This window comes from Paroedura picta, chromosome 7 (assembly GCF_049243985.1).
Source record: "Paroedura picta isolate Pp20150507F chromosome 7, Ppicta_v3.0, whole genome shotgun sequence".
Classification (NCBI taxonomy): Eukaryota; Metazoa; Chordata; class Lepidosauria; order Squamata; family Gekkonidae; genus Paroedura; species Paroedura picta.
The window spans coordinates 102998167-103009295 of record NC_135375.1 but is presented as its reverse complement, the minus strand read 5'-3'; the positions used below and the strand labels follow the sequence as shown (position 1 = coordinate 103009295).

The 11129-nt window shown below is 45.7% G+C and overlaps 3 protein-coding genes across 3 annotated transcripts; all 3 read right to left on the bottom strand.

Moving 5' to 3' along the window:
• On the bottom strand, positions 1 to 954 carry LOC143841954 (taste receptor type 2 member 104-like). Its single transcript, XM_077346503.1, has one exon. It carries the CDS (start codon positions 952 to 954, stop codon positions 1 to 3), a length of 954 nt encoding a protein of 317 aa, XP_077202618.1.
• A 2350-nt stretch (positions 955 to 3304) lies between these two features.
• LOC143841953 (taste receptor type 2 member 40-like) lies at positions 3305 to 4240 on the bottom strand. The gene has a single exon (XM_077346502.1). It carries the CDS (start codon positions 4238 to 4240, stop codon positions 3305 to 3307), a length of 936 nt encoding a protein of 311 aa, XP_077202617.1.
• Positions 4241 to 10209: 5969 nt separating this feature from the next.
• Positions 10210 to 11129, bottom strand: LOC143841951 (olfactory receptor 2A5-like). The gene is given in 2 exon segments (XM_077346501.1): positions 10210 to 10688; positions 10691 to 11129. Coding segments are annotated over 2 exon segments (918 nt in total).

The window sequence follows — 11129 nt, the reverse complement described above, 5'->3', positions numbered from 1 at the left end:
TCATTCAGCATTACGGCAGCTTGAAGAACAGGAGAATCTTTCCCCAGCGTTGAGAATGTGAACGCACATTTCTTTCAGTCTAGGATTGGTGGCTATTAAGATGATCGAATGGACAGAAGGATAGGAAGACAACACAATGTAGGAGATCAGATGGGCAGGGTCGCTGAACCGAAAATCACACGAAAAGGCAACATTTATTGTAACGAAATAGGCAACGAAGAAGAGAAGAAAGCCCAACAGAGACTTCATGACGTTCAGATGGGCGCGAGTACTGAGGTCCCTCACGTCCAGGCCGTTCTTCTTCAGGTTCCTCGTGTGCCTCCACAGAGAGATGAACAGAAGGATGCATGCAGCTGAGCATAAAACGAAACAGAGGGCAGGGAGAGTGAGCTGGACAGGAGCCAACATCTCACGCACTTGATCGGTTTTGGGGTTCCTCTTCTCTGTCGTGTTTCCAGTCGGAGTGAGGCATTGTCCTTGCTTCAGATAAGCAATGTACGAAGGGAGAGAGAAGACCACGTAAACAATGCAGGGCATCGCAAGCAGCCTTGGCATGAGCCTGTCGATTCTTGCCTTCAACCAGAGGAATGGGGGCCAAGCAAAGGTGGTGATCTTCAGGCAGTAGAAGACGTTGAGAGCGGTGTCACTTGAGAAGCAGGCCATGTTGCAGTAGTTCCAGGCCATGTTGATGAGCTGTTCGAGACAGCTAAACTCGTACGTACTTGGAGAGCTGAGATAAAGGCATTGGTTGACTACGAGAACCCCCTGCGTCAAAACTCTGGAGATGCTCAGAAAGGTCAGGAGAAGGCCACAAGGGATCGGTTTCCGACTCCGGAGCCAACTGTAGCCATTCGCAGCGATGATAAATCCGTTTCCTAGAAAGGCTACGATGGACAGTGTTCCAAACACGGACAGACAAAGAATCCCAAGGGGAGCTGTCGTATTGCTGTTCATTTTTGCCACTCTGTAAGACCAAGGTCTGTCTGTCTTTGTGGGTGTGCTCGCTTCTGTCTGGTTGTGCATCTGCTGGGTATTCAAATAGGTCATGTTACATAGAGCGATGCAAATCTCAACAGTTGTTCGGCCAACTGATGACATGGTTGCACGTTGCCTTGCATGGATTTACTGAGGGATGTGACTCTATTTGCATAACCGGGCCTTCCTTTCTGCCATGGTTCTTAAATATAAAAGCTGTTTATTCAGGACTGGCTACAATATTACATTTGGGGGGGGAGGGTTGTATTTGCATGAGCTGTAGTTCAGGCAAAGGAATGAACCATTTGTTCTGCAGCATTCCTAGGATATTGAATGAGGACTCTATTGTGGAATGTGTTATCTGCGCATCTGCTTTCCCCAGGTTTTTAAGATATGGACTTGAAATGAAGCTACAGCAACTGAGGAATAGCTGAGTTGCCTGTACATTTTATCCGGGCGTTATTTCTACGGAGGTTGGGCCAATCTTCTCTGCATTTCTATTCCTCCGTAGCCAGACTTGCCCATGTGTATTTTGTTCTGAATTAGGCTACACCACGAAAAAAAGGATGGTTCAAAATGAGTACATCAGCAGAAAAAAGAACCTATCCTAGGCTACAATAAACAATTTCACAATGAGTGCAACAAACGTGTCTAATCTCTTCAAACGTGTCTAATCTCTTCTTTTTATTTGAACAACCAAAACGGCCTCTGGATTATAACCGTTTTCAAGTCAGTTTTCATCAGTGGTTGTTTTTTGTTTGCTAATGAAGTCCTTCAATAGGATCAATTCTTCTTGGCAGGATTTAAATAATATATATGTGGCCTTTGGCTCACAGGTATGGACCTGCCAAGAAGAATTGATCCTATTGAAGGACTTCATTAGCAAACAAAAAACAACCACTGTGGCATGTCATTAGCAAACAAAAAACAACCACTGATGAAAACTGACTTGAAAACGGTTATAATCTAGAGGCCGTTTTGGTCGTTCAAATAAAAAGTAGAGATTAGACACGTTTGTTGCGCTCATTGTGAAATTGTTTATTGTAGCCTAGGATAGGTTCTTTCTTTCTGCTGAATTAGGCTACATCAAATGTTTTGTAGTTGAAGGTGGCATTCACTGCCTTCTGTTCTTGCCCTGTGTATTTCACTTTATTTATTTTTATTTACATTTCCATTACTATGCCGCCCTTCCCCGGGAAGCTCACACACAACAATAATAAATCACAGAGAATATCCTATAAAATCTATAAACCCACGCAAAACCTAGATTTTTTAGCATTAAAACGATTAAATCTCAAACAGAATTACATTTCAGATACGCTCTTTAGAGAGAAAAGGCACATAGGTGTATCCTTTGACCCTCAGTGATGTTGTTAGTACATTGGGTATGTAGGAAGGCCAGACGTTTGATGTCATTTCTTAGCCTCAACCATCGGCCTGATGAAATAGCCCTGTTTTACGGAGCCAGTGTTATTTTGTGTTAAGAGCGGCAGTTTCTAATCTGGAAAGCGAGATTTGATTCCCAGCTGCTCCACATGCAGCCGTCTGGGTGACCCTGGGTTCGTCACAGGCCTGATTGTGCTGTTCTCATAGAGCAGATCTGTCAGAAGTTCTCTCAGGCCCACCTACCTCAAGGGTGTCTGTTGTGGGGTGAGGAAAGGAAGGCAATTGTAAGCTGCTTTGAGACTCCTTTGGGCAGTGTAGAAGAAGAACTGGTTCTTACACACCACTTTTCTCTCCTAGAAGGAGTCTCAAAGCAGCTTCCAATTGCCTTCCCTTTCCTCCCCCCACAACAGACACCCTGTGAGGGAGATGAGGTTGAGAGAGCCCTGATATTACTGCTCAGTCAGAACAGCTTTATCAGTGCTGTTGTGGGCTCACCAGGTTAGAAGTCAGCACTCCTAACCACTACACCAAGCTGGCTCTGTAAGTCAGAGCTGTTCCAACAGGCCTATGGCTGAGGCCAAGAAATGGCATCAAAAGTCTGGCCTCCCTACTTAAAATGCCCAACATACTAAGAAGATCACCGGAATGTGGGGCATAAAAACCATCTCTTCTTCTGCCAGGCCCTGCTGAACGGTTTAAATTCTCTCCGAGTCCTGTCTGAACTCATTTGGCAGAGTGTTCCACCAGGGCAGAGTGTTCCACCAGGCTGGGATCAGGGCCGAAAAACTTGTTTGCACCAAAACCAGGGCTCATGACGCTTCCTCAATAATTTCAACATGATAAGCATTTTGCAGCAGCACAAAAAAGAAAAAAGAAACCCAACAAAGAATAGAAACAAACAAGATAAAAACACAGGCACACAACTACCACCTTTTCCTCCTGTTTAGGAAGCATTTCTTCTCGGGTTTAGAATATGGATGTATGCTTTTTTCAGTTTGGGATTGGTGAATATCAAGATGACAGAGTGTGCTGAAGGATATGAAGTCAGGACAATGTCGGAAACCAGCCGCTCGAGTCGGCCATACTGGAGAATATCACCTATTGCGATGATCATTGCCGGGAAATGGACAATGTAGAAGAAGAGCAGGAGAAGCAAGGGCTTCATGACGCTGAGGTGGGCCTGAGTGCTGAAGTCCTTGGGGCTGAGTCCGCCCTTCTTGAGATTCCTCTTGTGCCGCCACAGAGAGATGAGCAGAAGAATAGATGCTGATACGCATATGCTGAAACTGATAGCGGTAAAAGAGAACTGGAAACGACTTAGCACCGTAACTGGAAAGCTGCCACCGGTCTCACTTTGGCTGGCGTTCTCCGCTAAATTTCCAGTGAGGTTGTGGCATGTCTTCTCTTTGAAGTAGATCATGATTGGATTCACAGAGCAAATGATGAACGCTAGGAGTGATATTCCAAGGAATCTGGGCACCAAGACTCCAATTTGTGGCTTGAGCCAGACAAAGAGAGGGAGGGCAAAGTTGGTGACCTTCACGCAGTAGAAGACATTGAGCCACGTGGCACACCAGAGGCTGGCTGTGTTCAAATAAATCCAGGTACAGTTGAACGCCTTCTGGGTCATGCTATGTAGGTATGTCTCCGGAGAGCTGAAGTACGCAAACTGGCTGCTCACGATAACCCACTGCAAGAGAAATCTGGTGAGGCTCAACGTGGTCAAGAGGAAATCGCAAGGGACCGACTTCCTGCTGTGGCACTGGCTCTGGCCAATCACGGCGATGATGAATCCATTCCCCAACAGAGAAATAATAGTCTCGATCAGAAAAACCGTCAGAAAAAAGATGCCCAGTGGGGAAAACAGATTTCTGTCCATCGCTTCCATCTTTGGAGAGAAATATCTCAAAGGGGAGCAAGAGGACTCAAACGACGCCTCTCCTGGGTTTCTGTGGGATGTTTTGCAGAGAAAACTCTGACTTTGAGGGCTGTCGTGGCATAATGTACAGAGAGCGAGATGCAAATCAGAGGAGGATTCTGTTACTAAATTGAGCAGGGATCATATTGTACATCTCCGTTCTCCCTCCCCAGACTTGCACAGCTAAGTATATAGCAATGCTTTGTGGGCCATTTTCACAGTGCTTTGGGACATCAGGAATTGGATTTGCAAAGAACTTTGAACTTCAATCTGTATTGCACTCACCATTTTGTGTGAAACCTAGGCAGTTTTTGCCTTTGTCTTGGACGTCTGGGAACCCTTTCTTCCTCTGCCCCCATCATAACTATTGTATTTTCTCACCACAGTTGATAGAACCGTGGGTAGCTGTTTGCTGGGGCTTTTGGGCTGGAGCTGGTCCTATGTCCCTCCAGAAAAATAGAGCTGCAACATAGCAGAGTGTTTTGAAAGTACACAGTTATTGGTTACCTTTGTGGATGAGGTGCAGATCTTGACTCACAGCGCTTTGGGGTTTAAAAGAGAGAGTATTTACTGGGACAGATTATATTCAGAAATATATCATATTTGTCTGCTTCAGTCTCTTTACTGAAACAGAATACAAAGACTTCAAGAGTAGTTACAAAGAAAACATATTGCAAGCCCCCATGGCTGGCTCAAGCCGACTACATGCCTACACATCAATGGACAGAGAGAGGACAGAGAAGCTAATGGAATCTGCTTCTTGCTTCAGAGCACACACACTGATCTTCTTCTTGAAGAAGCAGGAAGTGAGTGGGAGCCTAGTTTAAACAAATGTGATGGGATTTTTCCACTGCAAACTTGTGAATTCACAGGAAGAGCTCATGTGCTTAAACAGTTTAATAACTGTCCTTCAAGGCTGACTTCACCAAATTACCTGCTGATTGCAATTCCAACACTGTTGTTATTGGGGAAATGACATGGTGATTTTAAACTCTTGCCCAAACATTTTGACCATAACCCTCCCTGCCTCCATAACTATTTTGGAATCTTAAAATACAGGAGATTTCCACACCCATTAAATGTAGTGAAACACTTACCTTACGTAGCCATTATATTCGGGCCCCTCCATATGACATCACCCACATCCAGTGTCTGGGCAGTAACTGGCTGGCAAAATCCTCCATTTAAAGCACTAGTTGGGAAATCGCATAAAGTCTATTCCTCAAGCTATTTAGCACCGGAGATCAACCAGCAGAGGGAAGGTATGGAGGCTCAAATGCACTAAAGGCGCCTGCCTCATCCCACCCTTTCACCCACCTCCCTCTCCCTTGTTCCCACAGATGGGAATGCCTTTTTAAAAATGACTAACATCCTGGAGCAACGAATAGGCAGATAAGCATGCAGGCAACGCCAGAAATAATTTTTTCACAAAAGTTGTAACACAAAGCATGCCTCTCTAAACTCCCCCCCCCACAAAAAAAATCAGGAATGAGATTGATTTGTAAAAGTATCAAGACTCATTATTCCATTAAGAGTGGCATTCAAAAAGCACTATGCATCTATGATTAGATGCATAGACATTTAAACGGAGAAGTAGGAATTTAAAAAAAAGAATTAGCGTGCATCGCGGGACCTTTAAAGCATGGAGAAAGGGGATTGGTTGCCTGGATTGATTGACAGGCAGAAGAGAGTAGCATATAAAGCGCATTGCCCTCTTCCGCCATTTCCAGCAGCACTTGTGGAGGGTGAGAAGCGCAAAAAGGCGGCAGACAAGAGCGAGACAGCAAAAAGCTGAGGAGAGGCTGGGAGGCATGATAATATTTAGCGTTATGTCATTCAGCTGGCGTAACACTATTTTTACCAATGTGCAGAAATGCCCACAATGTTTAGGCTGTCCTTCCTCCCCTTATTTCAGAGCAGCATATAATGTTCTCCATTTCCAGGTTTTTTCCTCATGAGAAGCTTGTGAGGTAAGTTATGTGGTGAGAAAGTGGACCATTTAATGTAGTACAAAACCAGTGGCTTGTACCACACCCTCTGCTCTGCTAAAATGCTTACTTCAGCCAGAAATCCCTTCCTTGCCCCTTCCTTTGGAGGAATTCTCATTTTGCTGATTGAAACTTTCAGCCTTGACTGATGAGTGTAGTGATTAAGAGTGGTGTCTTCTCATCTGGCAAGCTGGGCTTGATTCCCTCCTCTTCCACATGAAGCCAGCTGGGTGAACTTGGGCTTGTCACAGTCCTGATAGGGCTGTTCTCACCAAGCAGTAATGTCAGAGCTCCTTCAACCTCACCTACCTCACAGGTTGGGGAGAGGAAAGGGAAGGTGGATTGTAAGCTGCTTTGAGAGTCCTGGTAGAGAAAAGCGACATATAAAAAGCAACTCATCTTCTGCTTCTGCTGCTAATTGGATACCCCCTGGTAAGATCCAAGCTACTGATTTGGCATGAACTTTATTGACTTTGCATGATTTCTGAGGTCAGGAATGTTGAAAAAATCCACAGCAAACACATTTGACAGTCAAATTAATTGCATCTGATGGCCACAAATTGGCCGAGCCAATAGCGGATTTGTTTGGTTGAGCAGCCAACAATTTGTATGTCTTATGAACAGAATTGTGGCTGTGCACTAGCTGGTGTTTTTAGCTTTTCTTTGATTGAGCTGTCACCTTCTTTTGTACCTGATTTGGTGCCTGCCCTGTTCTAAACATGAAACTGCATTTTCAGAAGGCCGTTAGCGGAAAGGGCATCTAGAAGGTGGCCCTGAAGCAATTGGCACCTCATCTCTGGCAGCTGGCAGAGGCATTTGGGATTTGAAAAGACAGTTTCCACCCTTGGTTTTCACTGATAGAAGAGAACCCCCAAGGGGACTGCTGGGGGCTAGAACCAACCCAGCAAGCAGGATGACGGGGAATGACATGGACCTGACTAAGCAATCTGGAAGATGTAGAACGCATGGATTTGACCCAGCAGCCAGGATGACTGAGAACATGGGCTACTGGGCAACATCCACATTATCTTTAAAGTTTACTGACTGACTTTCAATTCTGGAATTTTCTAGAAAACCCCCTTCCCTCATCCCATATGCTTCTGTAGACCAGCAGAAGACGTATGAAGGTACGTCTTGGAGACCAAGACATATGAAAAAAGGTTGGGGGAGCTTGGTCTGTTTAGCCTGGAGAGGAGACGACTGAGAGGGGACCTGATAACCATCTTCAAGTATTTAAAAGGGTGCCATATAGAGGATGGAACAGAGTTGTTCTCTCTTGCCCCAGAGGGACAGACCAGAACCAATGGGATGAAATTAATTCAAAAGAAATTCCACCTAAACATCCGGAAGAAGTTCCTGACAGTTAGAGCGGTTTCTCAGTGGAACAGGCTTCCTCGGGAGGTGGTGGGTTCTCCATCTTTGGAGATTTTTAAACAGAGGCTAGATAGCCATCTGATGGAGAGGCTGATTCTGTGAAGGTTCAAGGGGGTGGCAGGTTACAGTAGATGAGCGATAGGGATGTGAGTGTCCTGCATAGTGCAGGGGATTAGATTAGATGATCCAGGAGGTCCCTTCCAACTCTATGATGCTATGATTCTATGATTCTAGCAAAGCACAATGTCCACAGACTGCCAACCCATGGTTATTGGAATAGAAAATAAGGCCCTCCAGCTGCTTGGAAGAAACCATGTCTTCAAAGATGGTTTCTGAGGAAAAAACATCTGGTAGTGCGGAAAACATCTCTCAAATGCCAGCGCCTCCAAAGCAGGCTTTTCCAACTTTTTGACCATGGAGGAGCACCAGAAACTATTTCTCAGACTTCAAGGGACCCAGCAGTGATGTCAGCCAGCCACACCTCCCTGCCACACCCCTTGGAAATGAATTAGTAGAAATGGAGACGACCCGTCAGCCGAAGATGAGTAGACAAGAAAAGGTAGTTTTCAAGCTGGTGATGGCAAAAACTTGGCAAAAACTTTATTCAAACAATATAAACTGTTATAAGCAAAACGAGTTCCTAGATACAACAGCCCTGTTTTCGTTTTTACTTCATCAGTGAACTTATCAATACAGTGTAGTATTTCTTTAAATTGTTTTTTACTAATTAAGTTAGTCTTCAATGATGACGATGATGTTATCCGTTCAGTCGTGTCAGACGCTCAGCAATTTTATAGGAATGTCTTCGCTATGCACCTCTGTCTCTGACTGCCTCTTTTAGTTGGTTCATGGTCACCCCTGTATCTGTTTTGATTGTAATGAGCCAGCGGATCCTTTGGGGACCAGGTTTCCTTTTGCCGCTGACCATGCCAAGCATTAATGACTTTTCTAGCGAGTTTGATCGCATGATGTGTTCAAAGTAAGTGAGCTTTAGCTGTAATATCTTGCCTTCTATTGACATAGTTGGTTTGCCCCTCTCCAAAACTATCTTGTTGGTAACTTTGACTGTCCATGGTATTTGCAGCATTCGTCTCCAACACCATAATTCATAAATAGTCTTCAATGCGCAATCTTATATTTATGGTCCCCTTATAAGATTCCCTAGAGGATGGTTACCTTGTTGGACCTTTGATATTAGTAGACCCAAGATATATGTCTTAAAATATAAGGTTGCGTATTGAAGACTGACTTTGCTGTTCCTAGGAACCCGTTCTGCTTATCACAGTTTGTATGGTTTGAATGTAGTTTTTGCCATTGCCAGCTTGAAAACTACCTTTTCTAGTCTACTATGCCCCTTGGAAATAGCATGTCCCTGAACATGACATCACCACTGGAGTTAACAGGCTGGAGAAGGACTGGGGTGTGTGTGTGGAGGCACAGGAGACATGTGGGAGGAGCTATGCAGGCTCCGCCCCCTCCCAGGAGCAGAAGCCACAAGAGTACTCCCACTTGGGAGGGGGGAAGAGAACATCGGGTGCGGCTGGTTCTCTGGCTTATGGCCAAGTTCATTAAGGCAGGAGGGGAAATGTCGTGGACCCCCTCCAAAGGACCCCCAATCTGGATCAAAAATCTGAACATAGAGACTATAAGCCATTTTATAACTGTGTGAGGAGGGGGGGGGGAGAGAGAGAAAATGAATTTAGTGCTTGTGATTCATCAATAGAAAGATTTGTTTGTACTCTGCAGGTAGAGCTCAACTATCAGAATCTGCCAGTTTGGGTGTTGATTTTTCCCCTATTCAATCAAGTTATTCCACCTACAATCCCAGGGGAGGGGAAAACGGGTTGCAGCTTTCCAAGGCAGGTGAGAAGCGCAGGCGGTTGTAGCAATGGTACCGCTGCCAAGACACCTTTATTGGCCTAACAAACATCCAGATCAGAGAAAACGTAGCTGAATACCAGAAGATAAATTATGTCTTCAAGTTACAGTCTCATTGGATCCCAAAGGCTTGGGTTCAGTCCTCGGCACCATAGAAGGCTTTCAGGCAGTAGCGTTAAAGACATCTGGCTGTGTCTTTGGGGAGTCAGGACCTGTCACTGGAGACAATACCGGGTTTATGGTGCATTCCTAGGAAGAAGGACACCATTCTAGGTCCCCTGAAGTCAATGGACTTACAGCAGACGTTTTCAACCTTTGGGCCATGGAGGAGCCCCTGAAATAATTCTTCAGACTTCGACGAGCCCTGGAAGTGATGTCAGCTGGCCACAACCCCAGAAATGACATCACTACCTGCACCCTTAGCTCTCCTTTTGCTCCTTCCCAGCCTTTACTACTACAGTGGCGGCTTTGCCTTATATAGACCTAAAAGAAGCGTAGGAGCTGAGAAGACAGCTCAGAACTGTTCCCTCCCCCCAATCAGCCAACTTCAGAGCTCCCACAAACTCCCTTCAGAATTCCTGTGGTCCCCCAGGGGCCTGCTGACCCCCGGTTGGGAATCTCTGGCTTAGAAGATATACGTCTGATTTGTATTGCACTGGTGCCGAATGAATGAATCAGAACAAAGTGGCTTCATACCCTTGGTGGGCAACAAGACCTGCATAGATCCAGGACTTTAGTCAAGGCCCTTTTGACATCCTTGTTCTTCAGACTGTATATTATCGGATTCAACAAGGGGATTGCAATGCTATAGAAGAGAGAGATCATTTTGTCCTGACCGGGGCTGTGGCTAGACTCAGGTCTCATGTACATAAACATGGCACTGCCATAGAAAAGCACCACCACCGACGCATGAGAGGCACACGTCGAGAAAGCTTTGCATCGGCCATGTGCAGATTTGATTTTGCAGATGGCTGCTATGATTCGGGTGTAGCTGATAGTGATAAAGGAGATGGGGGTGACCAAGGTGACGACGAACCCGAAGGAAGTGAGCTTTTCGACCACGTCGGTCTCAGCACACGACAGCTTCAGCAGCGCGGGGATTTCGCAGAAAAAGTGATCGATCACATTGGAGCCACAAAATGGCAGCTGCCAAGTGAGGGCTGCGTGGTCCAGGTTGCTACAGCCAGTTTGACGCACACCTTCTTGTTCATGAGAAAAGTGTAATGCAGGGGGTGGCACACGGCAGCATACCTATCGTACGCCATCACTGCAAGGAGAATGCATTCAGTGGTGGCCAAGGCTAGGAATGTATACATCTGTACTGCACAAGCAGCCAGAGAGATGGGCTTGTTTGGACTCTGAAGGTTGACCAACATCTGCGGGACGGTGCTGGAAGTGTAGCAGATGTCCACGCAGGAGAGGTGGCTCAAGAAGAAATACATGGGGGTGTGGAGTCGAGAATCCAGCCAGATAAGCACCAGTATGATCACATTTCCTGCCAGCGTGACGGCGTAGACCACCAAGAATAGCCCATAAAGAAGGAGGCGGATCTTGAAGTTCCTTGAGAGACCCAGGAAGAGGAATTCCGTCACGGATATCTGGTTCCACAT

What these genes read in the sequence shown, in the direction of transcription:
- LOC143841954 (XM_077346503.1), bottom strand. Translation starts at nt 954, where the DNA reads ATGAACAGCAATACGACAGCTCCCCTTGGGATTCTTTGTCTGTCCGTG.
- LOC143841953 (XM_077346502.1), bottom strand. Translation starts at nt 4,240, where the DNA reads ATGGACAGAAATCTGTTTTCCCCACTGGGCATCTTTTTTCTGACGGTT.